Below are 25,829 nucleotides of genomic sequence, written 5' to 3' on the forward strand. Positions count from 1 at the left end.
TGCCATTCCTTCAGCTGGTGTGATGTTAAGAAGCTGATGCCGCTGGCCAACTCCTCTTGTAGTGACTTGCGCGTCCCCGAGGGAACAGCAAATTTAGAGGCAAGAGTAGGCAGCTCTTCCTTATGCGACTCTCATACATCATGCATTAAAGCATGGGATTCAGGCACATACTAATGTTCAGAGTCAGCTCCATACTGATCTCCAACACTCACCTCGACAGAGTGGGAGAAATAGTGTAATCCTGAACCAGGCATTGCCACATGCGTACGACTCGAACTGCCTGTGCATGCCTCCGTATCACGGAGCATATTTCGTGCCACCATCTGATTCATCAGATGTTCCAATTGAGACAAACGGCCAATCACATCTGCCAAAGATGTGGGGACAGAATCCCCTTGACCAGAATCGTCCGACAGGACTTGTCTCACAGACTTGGCTTTGGCTTTGCCCCAACTCGGGGTTGTCAAGCTGCTCCCTCTAGGAGCCGAATCGGGACTAGCTGTGCAGATCGGCGCTGCCAGCGACTCTGAAGTGGCCGTTGGCTTTCCGCATTGTGCTGTCGGTATAAATCATCATTATTTATTACACTTACCAGACAGGTTGCACCTGCTAGTGACTCCGAGTCCTTCTCCCTTCTGGAGCCTCAACGGAGTATTTCTGGGAGGAAATAGAGCGCAACCCTTCACCAGGTGTTGCTTCCTCTGACCCCCATATGACTTGGATGAGCCGGCATTATAATCGGAGTCACCTCTTTCCGATACTCCCCTAGACAGTGGGATAAATACTGCAACCCTGCCAATTGCTGGAGCCGTCTGTAATGCCTCCGGTACACGGAACATAGTTTGTTCATATGATTAAACAGAAGAATAGCCCCGTTAGATCAAAGATTCAACAGCTTTATCGATATCCACATGGTTGGGGTCACTTATAAAAGAATCTCCAACAGTCCCCTCTACTGAGCGGAAATTATCATGACGCAACCCTGAACCAGGTATTGCTCCACAGGTGTCTAATAGACACAGCTGAAAAAAGGCTTCCCAAGCCAGGAGCCTCAATGGAGTTCTTAGGGGAGGAAATAGAACGCAACCCTGAACCAGGCGTTGCCTCCTCAGGCCTTTGGTTGACTCCCTTTCGGAGCATTACTCTGAACAGCCACCCGCTCCAGTGGAGCCCCATTCTGTGCCGCAAGGGCAAGTCAAAATTTACTACACCATTTGGTGTATGATAATAAATGTTCCTTGTATCCTATCTGCTGCGATAGTCACAAACGTGACCGAACAGCAACCACTATTAAAAACTGCCAGCTCTATTTATAACTGCCCTATAAATAGAGCACATACTATATGCTGGTCTACAGCGTATGCTGCCTCAGCCGGCAGCATCTATGTTTAAAATTGGTAGGTGCTATGGCAGCTGAGCTTACCTAGCGTTCGCTGCCCTGGCCGCGGCTAATTTTCAAAAGCGCCGGCTGCTGCTACCTTTAGCAGTGGTCACTAACCTAACCGTGGTTATATTTAAACTATCGCCTGGTGCTAATCTTTAGCAGCGATCGCTAGCCTCGCCGGCAGCCCCAACACCTAATGGAGCTTCCACGGTGGCCTCAAATCCGGCCGCCTGCTCCCGTTCGGAGCTCCAATGCTGGCAGCCGCAATATCGAATCAGAGCTCCTATGGAGCCTCCACGGCATCCCCCAAATTCGGCCGCCTGCTCCCATTCGGAGCTCCAACAGCAGCAGCTACACAGGCTGCGCCCGCCAGCTACTCCTGCTCCCGTTTGGAGCCCGCAGCGGCCCGCTGAAAATAAATTGAACTTACCTGCCGATACCTGCCACGTGACTTCGATATAAAATGCCCTAGATATTTTACCTTATTACAGATACTAAGATTATTGTCAGACAATTTAAAATCAGGAAATTTTAGACATTTGTCCTCTTTGGTTCAATAACTAATATAAACTCATTATATCACAAGAGAAATGGGGTCAAGAAAAGAGCCCCGTTTCCACCAATCTTTCCACCACTACGCACAAGAAGTACAGGAAGCGACAAGACAGACACCATTGTATGCAGATGCCGAGTAGTGTGTTCAGCTCTGGCGAACAACTTCTAATCTTGTGTGTGGACTCGATAAGAAGAGACAAGAGAAATCTGGCCCAGGAACAAGCTCTTTGGCCGATCATGTCCATACCAACCATCGTGGACCCAGCTCTATGGATTGCTGCTCTTCAGCACTTGGTCTGTGGCCTTCAATGTTTTGATGTTTAAATGTTTGTCCTCTCAAACTTGTTAAATGTTGCGAATCTCTGCATCCCTTCAGTAGTGCTTTCCAGATTACAGCCATCCTCTGGATGAAAAGTTCTAAATATCTTACCTCTTATCTTAAACCCAAGCCCTCTGGTTTTACACCTGCATATTTATGTGCTGATCTAAAAACCTCTTAAGTATAGTTTCTGCCTTCCCCATCACCCCTGACATGGTGATCCAGGCACTTTCCCCCTTTGACCTTTAAGCTGTGTCCTCTAGTCTTTGACATTTTCACCTTTGGTCTAACCGTTTGATACCTTTTATTTGCCAGGCGTGCAACAAATCCTCTAGGGCCTGTTTCCATGCTGTTTGATTCATAATCATATAGCACAGAAACAGGTCCTTCGGCCCAACTTGCCATGCCGACTAACTACATTAGTCCCACCTGCTACATTTGGCCCACATCCAAACTAAACCTCTCCTATCCATGTACCTGTCCAAATGTTATTTAAATGTTATAGTTTCTGCCTCAACTACCTCCTGTGGCAGCTCATTCATGTACCCACCACCCTCTGACTAAGTAAGTAAGTAAGTTTATTGGCCAAGTATTCACATACATGGAATTTGCCTCGGTGCTCCGCCCACAAGTAACAACATGACATACAGTGACAGTTACGAATGACTCAGAAAACACTAAACATTAATAATAATAAAAATCTTTGTAGGGTTTTCACAGACGACACAAACGATCAAACACATACAAAACAGCAAGGAGCAGTACACCATGGCCGCCATCGTCGGTGCCAGCAGCAGCTACACTGCAAGCAACTATGAGTCTAATGCCCAAAATGCACAGTCATCTGAAACTTATATGATGTTGATGTATTACAGGTTGTTCATAAAAAATACTGTTGATATAATCCAGATGAAATCGGATGCTTATTCACCCACCAAATATATACCTGGCCTACACATATGGTTGGTGAGATGATGGTGGGTATAAGCAGTCTGTGTGGCGCCTGCTGCTTTCCTTGGCATTTTTTCTTTGATCCATGTACTTCAAGCAATAACATCTGGCACAAGGTGCCTGAAAGCAAGGCCTGAAATATTGACACAAAAAAATCTAGCCATGTTCCTTTAAGGCTCCCATAGATAGGGTGACCTCGAAAGCCCACTATCAATGCTGGCAGAATCCTTTACTCAAGAAAGAAGTACTCATTTATTTACTTGCATCTTACATTAGCAATAAATTCACTTATGCCATGAATAAACAGAAGTGCCTATCGGCATCAAGTGCAATAATTGTGAGAACCCAGTAATCTCAAAAATACTCTCTTTTTGTTTTGGTTCTTGTTAACACGACTGTTCGCTCCCTTTGAACTTTCTCGTCTTCAGATGGTGCATATACAAACCAGAGTAAAGCTGGTTGTCTTTAACGTTTCAACCTGTACCCATCCCCACCCCCCAATTCCCAGATGTTTCAATAAAAAAAAACTCAGTTCTCATGTAAAATAATATTTTAGCTTTTGTCAAAGCTGAACATAACTGCGTAACTAAAATACCATTCCCTATTCTCGGCTTTTCTGAGACCATTAAACACAAATCCTGCATATTTCTGTCCTCTGTTCCTACTTCACATTCTGCCCCCTGGAGGGAAGGTCACCCAGCATGCAAGAAAGGGCAAACTAAATACCTAGTGATAGACTGTGGAAACTGTGACTGTTATTGCTTAAATGGGTTTCAGATGCTGATAGGCCACATACAATAAAGAACAGCTGTATGATTTTAAAGTTAACTTACTTTTTGCCTTTACCCACTCACTGACAACTAAGCCCATTGCAATATTGGCTCTAACCTCTGAAATGAGCTTTCATCAAAATAGTTCAAGAATCAGCACAAAACAACTTTTGAATGAGGAGTTTGCAAATTCTTGGTGTGGAGAGAAGCAAAATGCTACGTAATAATGTATGTTGTACAGTGTGACTTCTGTTTACTTGACGGTGCCTTTCAAACCTCCTTTGTTCCTGTTTAAGAATATTAAAAAAGTTTAGTGTGAACTATTCGTCAGGCATGTCCAAACCTTGGGATGAAGGGCAATCTGCTGGAAAGTTCGTGTTAAGTAAACTAATGAGATTATTTTGAAAAGAATATCAACCTCAGCTGATCAGTAGCTTTGAAACTCACTTTTTGTTCTGAGGTTTAATTTCATCACCTGTAAACCTTACCTAACGTACCAGCCTGTAATCTTTTCCAGATACCCATTAGTTTCAAAATAAAACAAACATAAATAGATGGCGATTAATGCTACCTGGAATACTAGTTTCCAATACATTTTACTCTGATCTAGCCCACAATCCATTCTCAGCAGCCTAATTAAACATTCATAAAAAGCATCACTTCTGCTTTCACCTAGGCTTCAAAGCAGATGCACACTGACCTGCAAGCTCTTTCATATGTCTCATGGCATCCTAAAATAGTTTGAACTGCAAAGCCTTATCTTAAACTAAAGATATAAACTGAAATATAATGATGTTATAATAGTGCCAGTCTTGTCACTGTTGTTTGTCAAAGTCACTTTAATACATTGATGATGTCCTTTTATATGCAATTTACAAGCACAAATGCAGAATGCAAAGTGGTGTGGAGCGGTTCTGGCATTGCTGCTGTTGAGCCACTGAGACTGGGCATCCACCCAAAGGCAGCTAGCGGTGAGCAGGGCTCTCATTTATTATTTCCTCTTTAGTTAATAAGCACTCCTGAACTATCGAAATTTCCAACTCAATAGTCGGCGATGTATTTCTTTTCCCCTTTCTGGTCATTCAGGATATTTTAGATGGAAATAATCCACTAAAGCAGTTAACCAGAAACCAGTCGCCGATTGGATAATATTGATGGAGAACAAAGAACAGTACGTACAGAAGGAGACCCTTCGGCCCGCAATATCCATGCCAATCAAGATGCCAAGTTAAACTAATCCCCTCTGCCTGCATGTGATCCATACCCTTCCATTCCCTACGTATCAAAGTGCCTATCTAAAAGCCTCTTAAAGGCCACCATCATATCTGCCTCACCACTAGCCCGACAGCACATTCTGGACACCACCACTGACTGAAAAACATGTCTCACACATCTCCTTTAAACTTTCGTTCTCTGGCTTTAAAGGTATATCCTCTAGTCTTTGACATCTCCTAAAGTTCACCACTGCAATATTTTTCATGTTTTGTCAGTTCAAAGGCAGGTTGTTTTTATTAACCTAAAATACCTGATGTAGTGTAAAATACAGCATAATCCCAAAATTACAGAGGGGAAACAGTTCATTTCTTTCAAGTCTAATTCTAAACCTTGCTGCCTTTCAATAATATCCCCCTCCCACACATATTTGTGACTCAACAAACATACTTACTCAGCACAAAGTCTTTCACTGAGTTTGAAGTGTGTGCTGATTACATTTCTTGTTTTTCCACCATGGATCTGAGAACAATTATACACACAAACATGCTTCCCTTCTTCTTGGTCATTATGGGTTACTTATTGTCAGTGATGGCTCCCAAATGCAAACACAGTGTGACAGGGTACACTTGAAGTCTCAATATTTCACCAACATCCAGTTCCAAAACACATTGCAGAAAATAGTGTTTCTTCTGTTTTTAACCTGAAGAACTACTTATGCAAAACCTTTAGCTGGGAAATATGTAACAGAGAGCTCAGCCGAAGGTGAACACTAACCTGTCTTCGCCACTGCTTCTAATTCTCGTGGTTTAATTAATAGAGTACGACTTTCCATTTACATTGTTTAAGAAAGAACTGCACGCAGATGCCGGTAAAATCGAAGGTAGAAACAAAATGCTGGAGAAACTCAGCGGGTGAGGCGGCATCTATTGAGAGATGAAATTGGCGATGTTTCGGGTCTCGACCAGAAACGTCGCCAATTCCTTCTCTCCATAGATGCTGCCTCTCCCGCTGAGTTTCTCCAGCATTTTGTGCCTACTTTCCATTAGCATTGTTCCTTCCATATTCTTAGAGAAGTCTAAAGCTTTTAAAAGCCAAAGAAGTATTCCATAGTGGTAACATATTGAACATGGCAGATGTAGAGCAAGCTCCCACAAACAGCAATGAGAATAATGATCAAATTATCTGTCTGTACTGATCTTGGTTGAAGTGAAACATTAGCCAGGACACCAGGACCAGCTCACCCCGTTTTCTTTGAAATAATGCCATAGTATCTTATATGTTCACTCGAGAGGATACACTGGGCCTCACTTTAACATCTTATCTGGCAAATGGCCCTCAATATCTCACTGATGTGTCAAATTAGATTTTATGCTTAAATCTCTGGAGTGGGACTAGGATCCAGAACATTCTGACTCAGAGGTGAGACTGCTGCCAAATGCACCATGGCTGACAATTTAATAATAGCCCATTTAAGTGATAAACTGTACTATAATTACACAAGAAGGCTTAGGCAATCAAAAATGTTAAAACAGGTAATTGGTTGTGTTATATACAGTGTCCTCCATAATGTTTGGGACAAAGACCCATTATTTATTTATTTGCCTCTGTACTCCACAATTGAGATTTGTAATAGAAAAAGTCACATATGGTTCAAGTGCACATTGTCAGATTTTAATAAAGGCCATTTTTATACATTTTGGTTTCACCATGAAAGAATTACAGCAGTGTTTATACTTAGTCCCTCCCATTGTTTGCGACAAAACAATGTCATGTAAATGAAAGTAGTCATCTTTAGTATTTTGTTGCATATCCTTTGCATGCAATGACTGCTTGAAGTGTGATTCATGGACATCACCAGTTGCTGGATGTCTTCTCTGGTGATGCTCTGCCAAGCCTGTATTGCAGCCATCTTTAGCTTATGCTTGTTTTGGGGAATAGTCCCCTTCCGTTTTATCTTCAGCATATAAAAGGCATGCTCAATTGGGTGATTGACTTGGCCATTCAAGAATTGACCATTTTTTACCTTTAATAAACTGCATTGTTGCTTTAGCAGAATGTTTGGGATTATTATTTTGCTGTAGAATGAACCACCGGCCAATGAGTTTGAGACATTTGTTTAAACTTGAGCAGATAGGATGTGTCAATACACTTCAGAATTCATTATGCTGATACAATTGTCAGCAGTTGTATCATCAATGAAGATAAGTGAGCCAATACCTTCAGCAGCCATACATGACCAGGCCATAACACCCCACCACTGTGTTTCACAGATGAGGGGATATGCTTTGGATCTTGGGCAGTTCCTTCTCTCCTCTATACTTTGCTCTTGCCATCACTCTGATATGTTAATCTTCGTCTCATCTGTCCACAAGACATTTTTCCAGAACTGTGGTTGCTCTTTTAAGTACTTCTTGGCAAGCTGTAACCTGGCCATCCTATTTTTGCAGCTAACCAGTGGTTTGCATCTTGCAGTGTAGCCTCTGTATTTCTGTTCATGAAGCCTTCTGCGGACAGTGGTCATTGACAAATCCACACCTGACCCCTGAAGAGTGTTTCTGATCTGTCGGCGAGGTGTTTGGGGATTTTTCTTTATTATAGAGAGAATTTGTCAGTCATCAGCTGTGGAGGTCTTCCTTGGCCTGCCAGTCCCTTTGCGATTAGTAAGCTCACCAGTGCTCTCTTTCTTCTTAATGATGTTCCAAACAGTTGATTTTGGTAAGCCTAAGTTTGGCTGATGTCTCTAACAGTTTTATTTTTGTTTCTCAGTCTCATAATGGCTTCTTTGACTTTCATTGGCACAACTTTGGTCCTCATGTTAATAAACAGCAATAAAAGTTGCCAAAGGTGATGGAAAGACTGGAGGAAAGACTAGGTACTGAGAGCTCTCTTATACCTGCATTAAGGAGGCAATTAAACACACCTGAGCAATTACAAACACCTGTGAAGCCATGTATTCCAAACATTATGGTGCCCTGAAATGGGGGGACAATGTATAAACACAGTTGTAATTTCTACATGGTGAAACCAAAATGTATAAAAATACCCTTTATTAAAATCTGACAATGTGCACTTTAACCACATGTGATTTTTTTCTATTACAAATCTCAAATTGCAGAGTACAGAGGCAAATAAATAAATGATGGGTCTTTGTCCCAAACATGATGGATCACTGCTTTACCAAAGCAATCACAGTACAGAATGAATCAAGCCTCAACGACTTCCGCCCAGTTGCACTTACCCCCATCATCACCAAGTGCTTCGAGAGGCTGGTCCTGGCACACCTCAAAAGCTGCCTACCCCCCACACTGGATCCCTATCAGTTTGCCTACCACAAGAACAGGAGTACGGAGGATGCCATCTAAACGGCACTTCACTCCGCCCTCTCCCACCTCGACAACAGAGACACTTACGTAAGAATGCTGTTCATCGATTACAGCTCAGCATTCAACACCATTATACCATCAAAACTGATCACCAAACTCGGTAACCTGGGCATCGACCCCTCCCTCTGCAACTGGATACTGGACTTTCTAACCAACAGACCCCAGTCTGTGAGGTTAGACAAGCACACCTCTTCAACCCTCACCCTGAACCACAGGGCTGTGTGCTGAGCCCCCTCCTCTACTCCCTCTTCACCTATGACTGCACACCTGTACATGGTACTAACACCATCATCAAGTATGCAGATGATACAACGGTGATTGGCCTCATCAGCAACAACGATGAGCTGGCCTACAGGGAGGAGGTCCAGCACTTAGCAGCATGGTGCGCTGACAACAACCTGGCCCTTAACTCCAAGAAGACCAAGGAGCTCATTGTAGACTTCAGGAAGTCCAGAGGCGGCACGCACACCCCCATCCACATTAACGGGACGGAGGTGGAACGTGTTTCTAGCTTCAGGTTCCTGGGAGTCAACATCTCCGATGACCTCTCTTGGACCCACAATACCTCTACTCTGATCAAGAAGGCTCATCAGCGTCTCTTCTTCCTGAGGAGACTGAAGAAGGTCCATCTGTCTCCTCAGTTCCTGGTGAACTTCTACCGCTGCACCATCGAGAGCATCCTTACCAACTGCATCACAGTATGGTATGGCAACTGCTCTGTCTCCGACCAGAAGGCATTGCAGAGGGTGGTGAAAATTGCCCAAAGCATCACCGGTTCCTCACTCCCCTCCATTGAGTCTGTCCAAAGCAAGCGCTGTCTGCGGAGGGCGCTCAGCATCGCCAAGGACTGCTCTCACCCCAACCATGGACTGTTTACCCTCCTACCATCCGGGAGGCGCTACAGGTCTCTCCGTTGCCGAACCAGCAGGTCGAGGAACAGCTTCTTTCCGGCGGCTGTCACTCTACTCAACAATGTACCTCGGTGACTGCCAATCACCACCCCCCCCCCCCGGACACTTATTATTATTTATTCAAATCGTTTGCTATGTCGCTCTTCCAGGGAGATGCTAATTGCATTTTGTTGTCTCTGTACACTGACACTGACAATTAAAATTGAATCTGAATCTGAATCTGAATCTGAATCACAGTGCAATATCACATGGTAGACAAATGGCAGGTCTGAGTTCAAATCCATAATACTTATGTTTTCTTCTGGTGCTCTTTAATGTAAACATGTTAAGTGGTGGCTCTGACACATATTCCATATCTTTTACAAAATCACACATTTTGCAAATTATTCTTCAAACAGTATTTTATTCCTGGATTGAACCCAATCTTATTTAAAGATCCTTAAATAACCATGGTGTAACCTCAGGAGTGAGCAGTACTATGGGCTGGAAGTGGAGTTTTTCTTAATGGACTACATCAACTGCGACCTTGTACTCACTTGAAATGATGAAACGAATGTGGCATATTTTATCTGTCAAAGTATTATTCATAATCTAAAAAATAGTGCACAAAATAACAACAGCACCATACAGGCGGTATATTATCTAAACTCTTCTATTGCCGAGAATAATGTCTGTAGACGTTTTGAGAAAACATTTCTAATTGTCCCTCCAAACATGCATTAATAGGGAGACGTTACACAAACACAAAGTTGTTCAAACTAAATCCTGGAAGGCTGAAGTTTAACAAAGTAGTTTCCACGGTTCTCTTGAGGAATCTTGGAAGGCTGGGTTTCCCCAAATGTTGCACAGGTTTAAATCCACGGAGTGCATGTTTGTTTTAAAGTCAGTTACCCCCCTGGCTGCCAATCTGTGTGACAGGAAAGTGAATGGGAAATGCTTCAGAACAGGCATTCAGCAATATAGATAAGGAAAAAATGCTCAATATTGCTGCTCACCCACCTGCTCACCCTCCTTCCTCAGGAGGTTCAAGAAGGATTTGAGATTTTGTTTTTACATCTCACCCAACCCCAACCCCAAGGACCAACCCCAAGGACAAACCCAAAACCTGTCTAATTGTTTTCAATCTTCTGTCACCACTTCCCTTCCTTCTTCACTCAAATTCCATTCCCCAAGCACTCCATTTATCTTCAACCGTCCAAATATTTACAATCCTGGTGCTGTCTAGCCTGACTCAAACCCCGAGCTCAGCCTCCCACTTCCACCCTGCACGTTTGTTAACAGTGTTTCTTTTTCCAAAGACGCTGCCTGATCCGCTGAGTTTGGGTGCCATATCTGAGGAAGGATGTGCTGGCTCTGAAGTGGGTCCGGAGGAGGTTTACAAGAATGATCCCAGGAATGAGTAAGTTAACTTATGATGAGCGTTTGTCGGCACTGGGCCTCTACTCGCTGGAGTTTGAGGGGGGGGGACCTCATTAAAACATACAGAATAGTGAAAGACTTGAAGGTCTGCCTCTTCGCCGATGAGTCAGACCTTTATCAACCGATCAAGTCTCATGATGATAGCCTAACGCTTCAAAAAGATCTGCACTCATTGGAGAGATGGGAGAAGAAATGGCAAATGATGTTTGAACCAGAAAAATGTAATGTCATGCGTTTTACTAGGAAACCTAAACCAATCCATCATTCCTAAACACTCTCTGGACATCAGCTGAGGCAGTTTCTAGTCATAAATACTTAGGAGTTATTTTGTCTGAAAACATGAAATGGAACAAGCATGTGGAAGGGGCAACAGCCAAGCCAGCAGTGTCATCGGCTTTCTACGTCGCAATCTGCAAAATGCACACAAAGAAGTTAAGATCCAAGCATATGAAAGCCTTGTATGTCCACATGTTGAATATTGCTGCTCCATGTGGGATCCTTTCACTCAATGGAACATCAATAAGATCCAAGCAGTGCAAAACAGAGCAGCAAGGTTCATATCTACCAACCAAGGCTCATTCTTAAACTTCATCCATCTACCGCTCGTCGCAAGTTCATCAGACTGACAACATTCCGCACGATCAAGAATACCACTATTGATTTAAAGATGGAGGACCACGTCCAGTTAACCCTAGCACCCATGGGCATGTAAACCAGAAGCTACTAACCTGGAAATTATTGCATTCCGCACGGCACTTCATTAGCACTCTAAAAACTCGTTTTCTTCAAGACAGCAAGGGATTGGAATACCCTACCAGCCAGCATCAGAGGTCTCAAAACATCAACACATACAAAGAAGCAACTCCAAAAGCATCTCCATCTCGACTAACACATCCACCACCACCATAGTGCTGAGTGATGCATATTACATCTAGATCCTGACCAGGATGTTTCCATTAGTGGGAGAGTCCAGGCCTAGATGTCATAGCCTCCAAGGACGTTCTTTTAGGATGGAGATGAGGAGAATTTCTTTAGTCAGAGGTGGTGAATCTGTGGAATTGTGCCACAGAAGGCTGAAGAGGCCGTCAGTGGATATTTTTAAGGCAGAGATGGATAGATTCTTGATTAGTACAGGTGTCAGAGGTTATGGGGAGAAGGCAGGAGAATGGGGTTTTATTAACCATTTTCTGAATTTGTACAGTTTACAGTCTTGTTCCTCCAAGTCTATATTGTAATGGATAAACTATCCCTTGTATGAACCTAAGAATCCCTTGTATAAACCTAAGAACCTAAAATAGGGGTGGGAGATTGCAAACTTCACGTGGTCCACCCTGTTTCAACCAATGCAATCAACCTGACGTGCACAAACAAGATCACATAGAGCAAGTTGACCTGCAACTTTAGGTTGGGCACGCCATACGCAAGAAGAAGAAGAAGAAGAAGAACCTAAGAAGTAATCAATCTGATTTATTTTTTTTCAAATGCCAGTCCAATTATTTTAAAATATTTCCAACTCCTGCTGGGAGAAGAAGGAGGCTGAACTTCATCAACATTGAAGGCATTGGTGGTAGTCCAAAATCCACTAGGCTAAGTCCTGGTATGAGAAGGATGTCTAATCACAAGCAGATAATAGAACTAGATTTATATTCTTTGGAGTTTAGAAAAATCAGTAAGCTTACTGAATCATATAAGCCCGTTAGTGGGCATGACAGGGTAGATATCAAGATGTTCCCATGGGTAGGAGAATATTGAATGAAAGGATATAATTGCCAGATGAGGGTACAGTCATTTAAAACTCGTGAGCGTAGAAACAACTTCTCGCAGAGGATGGTGAATCTCTAAAATTCTCTAATCCAAGGTTTGTGGAGACGAGATCATGAGTTGAGCTGCTATAAGGAACTGGCACAGGAGACGAGTCCTGGAGTCGAACAAGCACAATCATATTGAATGGTGGGGCAGGCCGGAGGGGCTGAGTGGCATACCCCTGCTCTTATTTTCCTATGTTCTTACTTTCCAAAGATGTGGATTGTCTAATCAGATTGTGGCATTCACACTCTGCCCTTAGGATGTTGCTAAATCCTAAACCCAAAAACACAGATGAAAGTCAGAGATCAGTAATGCAAGTGTGCAGTAGAATGGGATTAAATGTGAAGCGGCCTCCAGCAGATGCGGATTGGACTAGTTATAGTTGATTTAATAAACCCATGTGTATTTACTAATCAAAATGCCATAGGAAAAAGTATAATTAATAACAGCCAGGTTGGTAAAGAGAGGATGTAAGATCTAATAAGCAAAAGTTAAATTGTTCCAAGAAGAATAGTTAAAATTGGCAAGTTTCCACTGCTGCATGAGTAACAGAGTAATCTTATTCCAGGCCTGTGCAAAGGTTGTTCCAAGCCGTGTATCAAACAACACCCAAGGACATCCGGGGAACAGATGTCTCATCCTCCAGTGGCCTAGGACGAAGCAAGGAGCCAATACTTCACACTGGTCCCATGCAGCATGATTGAGTTAGATCTTTACAAAATGAGTGACCAAACCTCCACATTACCACTCAATTAACACAGTTTAGTGCTCTGAAATCTTGCATTACCATGAAAGTGAGGAGTGTCTGCAATGTTCACTGATTACAGGTGGATCTTGATAACGTGAGGCACTGAGCTGATCACAGGTAAATAATGCCTAGATCGATAACAGTATCATTCCATGAAGAAGTAGCTAAGGCTAATAAGGGGCTGGGCAATTTACAATAAGGGGCTATTTACAGGACAATTTACTATAAAATAAAGTGTACCCTTGTACCCCAGTACAAGATTAATTCCTAGTTTGTAACTAACATAATTACCAAAGGTTAAGTAGCCTTAGAAGTGGGAAATTCGCAAGGGACATGTGGGATGAACCAGCAAATCTTTCCCTGCCTATTATTGTTTATATCTGGAGAGAAATGTTTGGCACCAACACTCATGTTATTAGACAGCTGTGCAGCATGATTGCTTTGCAATGAAATCCTAATTGCTCAAAGCTCAGAAAATTCTTCACATTCCTATCTTTTGGTTCTTCCAAATTATTCTATATACATTTTCTTCATTATGTGCCCTTCTCTAAGGATTCTCTCCAAAGTAACCAGAAGAGATCCATCCGCGAGCAAAGAATACCCGAACAACAGGGATCCCAGTAAGTCATGGGAGTACAGCAAGTCACCAAACTATGGCTAGGCAAGCTCCCATTCTACTTTATCTCATCTGCTAATACTCTGCTACTGGGATATCAGAGAAAATAGGAAATCACCAAGAATTCACTTCAGTAAAGAAACATGTGCTGCTCAGAATCCATCTTGAAATAATATTTACGGGTAAGAAAGAGATTTGAATGCATAAATACTACAACACATTCCTCACAGATGGTACTCAGCATTTTAAATATAAAGATTTTTTTTGTGTGGAGTTACTGTTGATCTGTGGCAAATATTACACTTAATAATAATAATAATAATAATACATTTTATTTATGGGTGCCTTTCAAGAGTCTCAAGGACACCTTACAAAAATTTAGCAGGTAGAGGAAAATCATGTAAGGGGAATGAAATAAATAGTAGAGACATGACTAGTACACAAAGTAAAGACAGAATACAATTCAAAACACAATATGAGGCAATTAGTGCACAGATGAAAAGGGAGGGGAACGTGGGGCTAAGGATAGGCAGAGGTGAAGAGATGGGTCTTGAGGCGGGACTGGAAGATGGTGAGGGACACGGAATTGCGGATCAGTTGGGGGAGGGAGTTCCAGAGCCTGGGAGCTGTCCTGGAGAAGGCTCTGTCCCCAAAACTGCGGAGGTTGGACTTGTGGATGGAGAGGAGACCGGCTGATGTGGATCTGAGGGACCGTGAGGGTTGGTAGGGGGAGAGAAGGTCAGTGAGATATGTGGGGGGTCAGATGGTGGAGGGCTTTGTAGGTGAGGATCAGGATTTTGTAGGTGATCCGGTGGGAGATGGGAAGCCAGTGAAGTTGTTTGAGGACTGGAGTGATGTGATGCCAGGATTTGGTGTGGGTGATGAGTCAGGCGGCTGCATTCTGGACCGGTTGGAGTCAGTTGATGTAGGTGGAGCTGATGCCAAAGAGAAGTGAGTTGCAATAGTCCAGTCGGGAGGAGATGAAGGCATGGATGAGTCTTTCAGCAGCGGGAGGTGTGAGAGAGGGTCTGAGTTTGGCGATGTTGCGGAGATGAAAGAAGGAGGTTTTAATGACATGGCGGATGTGAGGCTCAAGGGAGAGGGTGGAATCAAAGATCACACCAAGGTTGCGGGTCTTGGGAGATGGTCTCTTAATAAGTCTCTTCCACGATAAATGGAATAAAATGGTAATGTTGTTAATGAAGGAATGCTGGTAGAATTCCTGCTCTTCCTCATTTATCGCCGAACGACCTTCAGCACCCATTGGAAATTGCACATACATCAGCTTAACGCACCAGTATGGTGTTCAATAATAAAACCAAAACAGAAGTTTCATACTCAAACTTCTGAAACTAAGTTTGAATCCAGATCACATTAAAGGAACAGGTACTTGCTGAGAAAATATGACTAACTTTTTGTTTGTGAGGTTTGAAAAGTGTTTTTACCGAAAAGCTTCTTCCAATTTCTGAATATGCTTCAGTGCATTTGTTTTCTCCTGGTCTCTCTCAGTCAGCAAGTTGTGAATCTAAAGTAAAAATTAAATTATTCTTTTTTTTCATGTGTAATACAGTAGGCGTAAAATTAAATGTTACATTACGACTTCAGAATATTAGATACCTAGAACACAAAATTTAATTATATCATCAGATAAATCAAATCCTCTCGAAGTACATTCAGTGGTCTGGTAAACAAAATAAAATTGAAGTTAGCTAAATCTTAATACCTTTTGATCTTTGATCAGAGGAAAATGGAATGTGGATAATTTATGAAGTTTTGGTGCCCAATTAAATCCTAAGGGGAAGACACATCAATATAGGCTAACATACATTTCTGCTCGATCTAGAATGGAAATTCTAACCTGGAGGAGATGGGGGGTGGGGGGGGAGGGAGGGGTGTGCAGAGGGAGAAACAGGCAGACATATTTTCTGTCAGCATACCTTTGTCATATTGTTATCATAAATAATTGTCTCAAACAGTTCCTCAGTTTTACTCTGTTCACTTTCTGTTCCAAGTGAGAATACTTCCCGAATAGGGCAGTAAATGCGGCCAACCGCCAATCATACCAATGCAACCAATGCCGCAGCGACGCCAGCAAGTGCACACCTCGGATAGGTTGTCCAGCTAACTTGCACCTCTCATTCCAATGACAAAACATTTTTGCAATTATGGAAAGAGATTTCATTTCCAATTTCCTCCCTTTCTGTTAGCAACCTTTAATCAATGAGTGATGATCAAAACTGGTGTTATTTTAATGCAGATACTTTGCGAGTTGCTGGGCAAAGCACTGGGGGTGGGGCAGGGGGGTGGGGGTGAATAAAGCAAGTGAAGACTATTTACTGGCAAATAGTCAGGGTGTTTCTGCACCGTCGAGGAGTCTAAGCCTAAGGTGAAAGTGAAAGGGGAAAGATTTAAAAAGGACCTGGGGTGCAACCTTTTCCACACAGAGAGTGATGCATATATGGAATGAGCTGCTAGAGGAAGCGGTAGAGGGGGGCACAAATATATTGTTTAAAACCTACTTGAACAAGGGCATGAATAGGAAAGCTTCAAGGGATGTGGGCTAGATGCAGGTAAGTGGGCTAGTTCGGCTAGGAAACAAGTATTTAGACCAATGGGGCTGTTTTTGTGTTGTATAACTCTATGTCTCTACTAACCTAAAGGATGATTCCTAAAGCTCAGTGAGAGATCTGGATTCCAGAATTGAGAGCCAGAATAATTCAGCACTTCCCGACTGGATGGTGTTCATTGTGCAGCTTTCTGCACATCTCTGTCTCCAACTTTTCCCAGAAAGTATTCCAATTAACGCATATCCTAACCAAAGTTCAAGGTTGCGAGGTTAGTTTAGTGTCACATGCACCAACTAAGGTGCAGTGAAATACGAATCTTGTTATTTCCTATGTTTCTCCATTGTTGCTAACGCAAAACATATCTAGCAGATGGAATCACAAAGAGTATTTTCAATGACAGTAGGTTTTAAAACATCATTCAGGCAAAAGCTAATTTAATTTAAACATATATACAAGAGGCGTAGAAAGGGAACTGCTTTAAGGGCCTATCCCACTGTACGAGGTGATTCAAGAGTTCTCCCCTGATTTGAGCTCGTGTAATGTACGTAGCGGGTACGTAGGGGCTCGTACAAGTAAAAAGTAACAATTTTTTTGCATCAGGAGTATTTTTTTACTCGTGGACATTTTTCACAGTTGAAAAAACGTCACGAGTTTACCGGGTTTCCCTAGTACCTACCGTTACTCGTACGAGCCTCTACGTGACATCCACGAGCTCCTACATACCCGCTACGTACATTACACGAGCTCGAATCGGGGAGAACTCGGGAGAACTCTTGAATTACCTCGTACAGTGGGACAGGCCCTTTACACTCCTGTCATCTCCCCTGACTCTCAGTCTGAAGAAGGGTCTCGACCCAAAACATCACCTATTCCTTTTCTCCAGAGATGCTGCCTGGCCCACTGAGTTACTTCAGTATTTTGTTTCTATATACAAGAGGCCATGGATTGACAATATTGGTTTTTGTGCCTGGAATCAAATAAATTGTTGGATTCCTGTTCGCAATCATATTGTGGTGTGAAGGTAACTGGGAGAGGAATAAAGGACAGAAATACCAGGCAGTATTTCCCAAGATATCCCGAATGGCCTCCCCACAGTGGGACCAGGATATCTGCATATTCCTGAGAACAGATGTCTCTTCCTCCTGTGGCCTACGATGAAGCAAGAAGCCAATACCTTGCATTGGTCCTAAGGAGCATAGTTGAGAATTAGATCTTTGCAAAATGAGTGATCAAACTTCCACATCACCACTCTCTAGTGACACATTTTAGGGCTCTGAAATCTTGCATTACCATGAGAGTGTTTGCGATGGTTATTGATTACAGGTGATATCATGAGGTACTGAGCTGATCAGAGGTTAACAATAACTCCCAAGATATTCAGAATGGCTTCATGCCAAGGGACCAGTCTAGGCAGGGTATTTGCAGATTATTTTGGGTCATGAGCAATGGTTGAAATTCCGAAAAGTGAGAAAATAAAACCCATAAAATTAAATTTTAGTAAACTACCAGTCTTTACATTTATTTCCTGCTGTTTGAATGATTAATAAAACATTTAAACTACTGGTGTTTAATATTACTAATGCTGTACTTGTGCTAAGAGAATGAACAGCTGGCTATCGCAAAATGACTATTTTAACAAGATAAAGCATGAGGTTTTTCTCTCATTCCTCCTTCATTGAGTCTTCTTTATTACATTAGTAACATTAGGGGTTCTCCTGCACCTTGCACCTTGCACCTCTTTAAAGGAAACATTAGCCTATATTACACATTCCCTGGGAGTATAAAAAAAGCTGCTAGCAGCAGTTCTAATTACTGAGCCCTATTACTGGTGCGCTGCTGCCACTGTTTCGTAGCTTTATACGGATACAAAGCAACAGGTCATCGGCACAAAGCAGGTGTGCTTTGCATGGACACCACACTGTCCTCTCACCAGAGGGTGGCTTTTAACAGTCAGTTTTACCACATTTTGTTCAATGTGACACATGAAACAACCGAGTGGCAGCAGCCAGAACTAAATGTACCCGGTTAATTTAAGGCCTTCCTGCTACTTTCATGCTTCAGGTTATTTACTACTGAATGGGAATCATTTCCAAATCGAAAAACGGCTGACAACAAACATTCTTCAAGAGCTGCAGCAATTTATAGTCTCATTTCTGTCACAGTCATTAAGGACAGGTATTTCACGGCCACTCATGTGATTGTGAGGAGTTTGCAGAAACAAATGACTAAAGGTCTTTCCCAATGATGTCTTTCCCAATGATGCAGTACCTCCTGCTTAGTTGTTTCTGGATCTGGAGGCAGAAGAGGAGTGTTATAGATGGGAGAAAGAGTCATTAGTGGGTGAGGGGGGAGAATCTTGAATGCTGTAGATAGTTGAACTTATTCAACCCCATACCTATTGAGAAAATAAATTAAGAGTGCATCAACTGGATCATTGTCATTTACAGAAATTCTCACTGTCAATCATTAGAAAGTGTGATGATCAGAATGTAAAGATTAGCGATTAGATATTAGCTGATATAATATTTATCAGTCCTACAAATCTCTCAGATGACAATCAGATATAACTATTTTTCCATGTGTGTGCACTGATTGATCCAGTTGGGGCTGTTAATATTCATTTTACAAAGGATAAAGCACATCCAAGATGTAAGTTGTTCTCCAAAGAAGACCATAAAAGTTTAGGCTGACTACCAGTACAGTGGTAGTCAGTGGAAGAAACTGCCGATGCTGGTTTACACCGAAGATAGACACAAAATGCTGGAGTAATGCAGCGGGACAGGCAGCATCTCTGGATAGAAGGAAAAGGTGACGCCTCGGGTCGAGACCCTCATCAGACTCGTCTGAAGACGGTCTGAAAAAGGGTCTGAAGGGACTCAAGCCGAGAGTCCCAATTCCTTCTACCCAGATATGCTGCCTGTCCCACTGAGTTACTCCAGTATTTTGTGTCCATCTACCAGTACAGTACCAAGGGTGTGCTAGAGTTGCTAAAATGTGAAATCAAGGTTTTATATCGCAACCATGTGGATGTAAAAGATCCCGTGCTCATGTAGTCATATGCCCTATGGCCCAGTTTGTCCATGCTGACCTGAATGCCCATCCACACTAGTCCCTAAAGCATCATGCTACATGTGACAATAATAAATCAATACCAATAACCATCTACTTGGGGAACAAGGGTTGACCTAGCGCGGGATACTGTGTAACTTTGTCAGAGCCCTTTATGTGGCAATAAATTTCACTGTGACTTGTCACATGTGATAAAGTATTCAAATCAATTCAAATCAACTAAACTACAAATTAATCACTTCACATACATACTTTGGTATATCTTGTACTTAAACTTCTCTACCTACATCTCCTAAAAACAATTTTGGCTCATCTGATTTTTTGATGTGCCCCCATCACATGTTAACATGTTGTCAGCATTATAACAGCATTTCCGTCATTACCTTCCTTTCATGAAGGCGTTCCAGATGCAGTTTTTCTTCTTCAAATCTACCTGTTTGATCCTGAAAAAAATACGTTAAATAAACATGAAGGCATTAATAATGTAAGAAAGACAATTAATGATTCAAATAAAAAATTCAATTTGCAAGTTTCCTTGTCTTTTTACAGAGTTATTAAACTAAGAGAAACATTTAGGGTGTGTGTCCTTGTGTCGATTGAGAATAAAGTTGTACACTCCCGTGCCCAACTCCCACGTTCTACTCTGACCCCACTGACCCCAGCTGCACATGGGGGACCAATTCATGACCTTCCTCCATTGCTTTCAGAATCGGCTCAAAAATAGGTGTGTTACGACAAGAGTGTGCCCATAGTGTTTAGCTGTCATATTAACTGGGAACAGAACAATTACATTCTTACTTGCTGCAGCTTTCCTAGCATATAAAACACAACAAATAAAGATAAAATAAATTATCAGTTAAACTGGGAAGTTATCCTCTGATTTTCTTCTTCTCCAACTGGGGACATAGATGGCCTCCTTTTAATGATTGCAGCAACATTCTGTGTTTAATTACAATCTTTAATCTTGAAAGTATCCCAAGATACACCTAAGTGTATTCAAACAATGGACAGAATAGAGAGCTGGCACAGAAAAAAAGCCCTAAGTGGGATAAGAAGAGATAGCAATAAAGTGCTCAGATACTAATCAACAAGCATAATGTGCTTCTGATTGTACAGAGGTACTTCAGGTTTGCAAAGATTACAATAGATGCATCATTCTAGTCATGCTTCCATGCTGCTATGTTTGGCTGTCGGGGGCCCTGGTAATGGTCACAATGAAGCTTTACAGCACCAGGATTATGTAGGCCAGGAAACCACCTTTACCTCACTGACAATGTCATAAAAACATAGACATTACATTTCCTACATCTACTGTATATCTGTAACTTCATTTAAAAATAACATGTTAAACGTTGCATTCTAATTCCATGCAAATCCTGCTTTGGTCCTGACCTGAAACATCACCTATCCATGTCCCCCAGAGATGCTGCCTGGCCTGCTAAATTACTCCAGCACTTTGTGTTCTTTACTAATCAGTCTGAGGATATCTAATTCACATCTCCCTTCCTGGCAACTCTTCTGCATTCTTGCTTCTCCAAGAAGGTTTTAAAAAATATACCTGGACTAATGTATTGATCTGGACTGATGTTCCCACATAATGTTCCCACATTAGTGACAAATGTTCCCACATAAGTGACCTTGGGTTGTTAAAGTTGTCCAAGATTATTGCTCTAATGTTTTAAACATTTCTGATTTTTGTGCAACCCACTTCTATCTGATATTCACTGACTGCAATATATACAGAGAAGTAGATTATTTTTCCTTCCTAGTCGTTAGTTTTGTTCATGTGATGTCAATGCCTTTTTGGGTGAAAACAAGAAAATATTGGCAAGCTTCTGTGGCACATTTATAGATAGTAAATATTGCAATCCCAAAGTTACCATGAACGTAAAATATATATTAGAACATATTGTTTTTTTTTTACAGAATCTAAGTGTCATCAATGCACATTAGTCCACCCATTTTTCGTAGACATTAATTCATCAGATTTCCTAAGTGTCATTCAAGATTTTTTTTAAATGTAAATCAGAACAGGGACTAACAACGAAGTATTGAATCTGGTGTCCAGTCTTATACTGAGCTCGTCCAAGATCTAGAATCTGCACTTCTCAGCAGCGTTAGTTGACTATCAAAGGCCTTTCCATTGGTCCTTTATGAAAACTTCCACAATTCCACTGTTGATATTTTTAGGATGTTTCTTTCATTGTTTAGTGGTCTTAATGTTGCAGTATTGCAGGCTGTCTTTGCAAAATCTAGAAAGCAATTTATCCATTGCAATATTTCCTAACCTTAAATTCAGCTGGCCTAATATAAGAATGTGTGCCTTTTAACATGTCAATATATAGATTTGAATGCAAACAAAATAATTCAAAAATGTAAAGGGTGTGACAATATTGAAATAAAAATAAATAGATTATGAAGAGATTTAATCTTGCAGGTTATATTAAAAAAATCAGTGCAGCCTTTTGATTAGAATGCAGTATTTTTACAGAGAGCTTATTATATGCTTAATCCAGTTTGTCCTTGGGTTGTCCTGATGTTTCAAGAAAAATACATTATGTGAATTCAAAGTGGGATTTACAACTTTGTGCTCATGTTCCCCCCTATTCATTTACTTCTCAAAGATGGACAGTTTAGCATATGATATTGTAATGTATTTCCAGTTTTCGAAAGAAGGTCACCCCACAATTACACCTTTGCATCAATCTGGTTGAAATGTGCACTATTTACAAACCTCTTTCACAGGGCTTTGTTCAATGGCTTATTCAACAATGTAATCCAAATAGAACTAACAGTACATTAACTTTCCAAACAAAGTATTAGACTTCTGCACTGTGACATAATTTCCAATGAAATTGGCAGAAGAACAAATTCAATAAACTCAAATAATTTCAATAGTTATTTTTCTTGGACTAAGATTGTCATCAGTTAATGAAACATTTATCAATTTACATATGTGATCTTCATCTAACCTTCAGTAAAACCCACCCTTAACTGTTGCTGTTTCTGATGCTCATTTTCCTGCTTCTCTTTCTTCAGCTGGTAGATATTCTGCCCCAATTCTTCAATGGCATCAGCTGCCTGTTGTAAGAGAGCAGAAATGGAAAAATAATAGCAAGATTAATACTCAAGATTTACAGAATACTACAACACAATTACAAAGAAACCAAATTAATGGAATGAATGCTAATAGATGACAACTTTATTGTATAGGTCAATTTGGGTGCTATGAAGCAGTTGTAAATAGTCTAGAAAACAGAGGCAAACGATATTCCAGTGTTACAATTGCAATACTGTGAGTGAAGTCAAAGATTTTTAAATATAAAAGATTGTAGCCTAAACATTTCTTGTTGTCTGAAAAGCTCAGAGAGTGCAGAGAACCTATGGAACGTTTTGATGAGGACTGGTTGCTGGAGCGGAAGTGGCCTAAAGGCATCGTGCAATGTAGATAGAGTCTGCCACTCTTTGTGCATCACAATGCTTTTCATTTTTTCCTTGTGTTTCAGAAAAGAAAGTTGGCAAGTTGTTTGGGGAAGGGTGGGTTGATATACAAGAATAACAGTCAAATTATGAGCCTTTGTGTACCTTGGCAGCTGAGAGTGCATGCTCCTGCTTTATGTTGTTCAACTCTGAGTCACGTTTCATTTGTATTTGCCTCATGGTTGTTTCATGATCCTCCAAAATTTGCTCCTTTTCTTTCTGAAGCGAGTTGTATCTACGGGGACAAGAGAAGCATTTTTTATTTTATTATAAAGATTCCAGCTATCTTCAGGGTCAATTTTTACAAATTTATGCCAGACATTAAGCGTTTCTCCCTGGAACACTATTAAAGATGAAATAATATTAGATTGCCAATAGATGTTAGCACCCAGCAAGACCTTCAAGTCTGAGTAGTTGGGTATCGTTTACGCGTGACGATGCGTGACGCGCGCATGGCGCGTATTGAGGCACGGTGGTGTATACAGTATAGCGTGCGGATTTGGGGATTCTCAAAATCCTCGCACGCCACCTGCGTGACGCGCAAATGAGGCCCGTGGGACAGGCCCTTAAGGAGCTAAACAACAATAACCTGAACATTTATATTACATTCTATGCTATAATTTCTGGATATTTTACCACTTTTTTTAAATGCCATTGAAAGAATGACCTTGAATAATACATTTATTCAAAGTAGTCAGCTATTAAAAACCTTCTTGCATCTTAGGGGCCAGATGACACAATAAACTGTTAGAGAGCACATCTAATAATGCAAAAATGTTTCCCCAACCTAACACATGGTTTACCAAACCCCAAGGATAACAGCTGGCCTATGTAGATGTCATTACTATAGATCTTATAGCTGAAACAATAACCTATGATGTGAATCATTAGCATCTTAAGTTATGTTTATATTACAGACTGTTAAGTGATTTAATGGCATGTATGCATCTGATGAATATAATGAAGGATCATAAATAATGACTGTGAATGACAGCCATGTAGATAGAGATTAGATTGTAGCTTTGCAGCTGGCATTGCTTGTGATATATAATATAATCAGATTTTTATCATAAATATATATAAATGCAACAAATCAATTTCAGTAGTACATAAACAGAGGTTAGAATTAAAATTTAAATCCCCGATAAAAATTTAATCACTTAGTAGAAATAAGGTTGATGTTTTGAGATTACAAGATTTTAATTTGCAGCGTTTTTGAGATGTGAATGATGCTTTATATTTCACGGCAATGGCAATGGAAATGGAGAATAATCAGCTTTTATTAACATTATTTTATAGCCTGTATTCATAATTAGCATTATTTTTCAAAATGTCTTTAAAATGTGCATTTTTATAACACCACACTCACTTATTCATGCAAAATATTCAAACTAAACATGTTATTTGCTGAATGCTTATTTTGAGGCACATTATAACTAGCCCCCTAGCAAATATTTAAACAGCAGCTTTAAAGCAAATCAAAATCATACATGATCAAAGACTAAATGTGCAAATCCATACCAAGCCACATTATTCTGTGTTTGAGGAATCCAATCACATTTTTGCACCAGAATGAAAAATGCAGCCATCTTTCAAAAGAATGTTGAAGGATGAATTAAAACGGTGTTTCTTATGTTATTAAGCTCACTGAGTGCCAATTTAATTGTCCGGTCGTTATCCGGCTCTCTTTTTGTAATAACCAAATTAACATTCCAAGCTTTAGCTTTAGAATGATTCACCAACATTAACTTTAAACAACTTTAGTTTCTTTAAACTTGCTCTTGAAATGGTAGACAAAAGCTTGGAATTAGCAAAGTAACAATGTCTCAACTTAATATTTCTGAGACAAAAAATAGGGTGGACAAACTCCATATTTGTCAGAATTCACCAGAGTCACTTGAGGACAATTCTAATTTAATGGTCTAGATATTAACTCAGCTGCCAAGGGGGCTAAGAGCAAAATACGATAAATATGGCATTTTCACATTGATGGATGTTGGGGCACTTTAGTGTCTGGCAAGCATAGGTGGGCTTCTAATTAACAATAGGATTTGAATTTTAAATGTATTGCTGCTGCACAGATTGTGCAGGAGTCAGAATACCTGGGAATGGGAGGCAGGAGTTATCAGCTCCACAGGTTAAGTGCCTTCTCCATCATAACTGGAGAGTCAGGTTTACCAAGAATATTCTCCATAAGTCTTTGCTCATCCTTGTCCTCCTCACTTGAACACCACTCTTCCCAATGTCTGACCACCACTCAACTTCCTAACCCATTTACCATCAGTCTGAAGAAGGGTCCTGACCCAAAATGTCGTACGAACATTCTCTCAAGAGATACTGCCCGACCCGTTGAGTTCCTCCAGCATTTTGTTCTTTCTTTATGTTCCAGTGAGAGTGTGTAAAGGCACATCATACTATTTTCTGGGCAATATGTACCTTAATTTTATCTCCTGCAATTCCAGGCAATTCATCTGGCAACGTTGTTCCAGTTCTCCCTTTTCTTGAGTCAGCTTCTGTCGCACTAAAGTGCTATTCTCAGCTTCCACAGTGAGCTGCTGGACACGGGTCTCCAGTTCTTTCACCGTATAATTCTGCAAATGGAAGGAAATAGTAAGAAAATACTCTACCTGCGACAT

The 25,829-nt window shown here is 41.1% G+C and overlaps 1 protein-coding gene across 3 annotated transcripts in view; it reads right to left on the reverse strand.

Annotated features, from left to right (window-relative positions):
* Positions 1–25,829, reverse strand: part of cep112 (centrosomal protein 112) — a 286,047-nt gene that overhangs the window by 149,203 nt on the left and 111,015 nt on the right. For all 3 annotated transcript variants that reach the window (XM_055653750.1, XM_055653748.1, XM_055653749.1), the window contains 5 exons: positions 25,630–25,784; positions 23,299–23,428; positions 22,702–22,794; positions 20,097–20,156; positions 15,523–15,602 (listed from right to left, as the gene is read on the reverse strand). In XM_055653750.1, the coding sequence (XP_055509725.1) occupies positions 15,523–15,602; positions 20,097–20,156; positions 22,702–22,794; positions 23,299–23,428; positions 25,630–25,784 (518 nt within the window). The remainder of the gene's footprint in view (positions 1–15,522; positions 15,603–20,096; positions 20,157–22,701; positions 22,795–23,298; positions 23,429–25,629; positions 25,785–25,829) is intronic.

This window comes from Leucoraja erinacea, chromosome 23 (genome assembly GCF_028641065.1).
Source record: "Leucoraja erinacea ecotype New England chromosome 23, Leri_hhj_1, whole genome shotgun sequence".
Lineage (NCBI taxonomy): Eukaryota > Metazoa > Chordata > Chondrichthyes > Rajiformes > Rajidae > Leucoraja > Leucoraja erinaceus.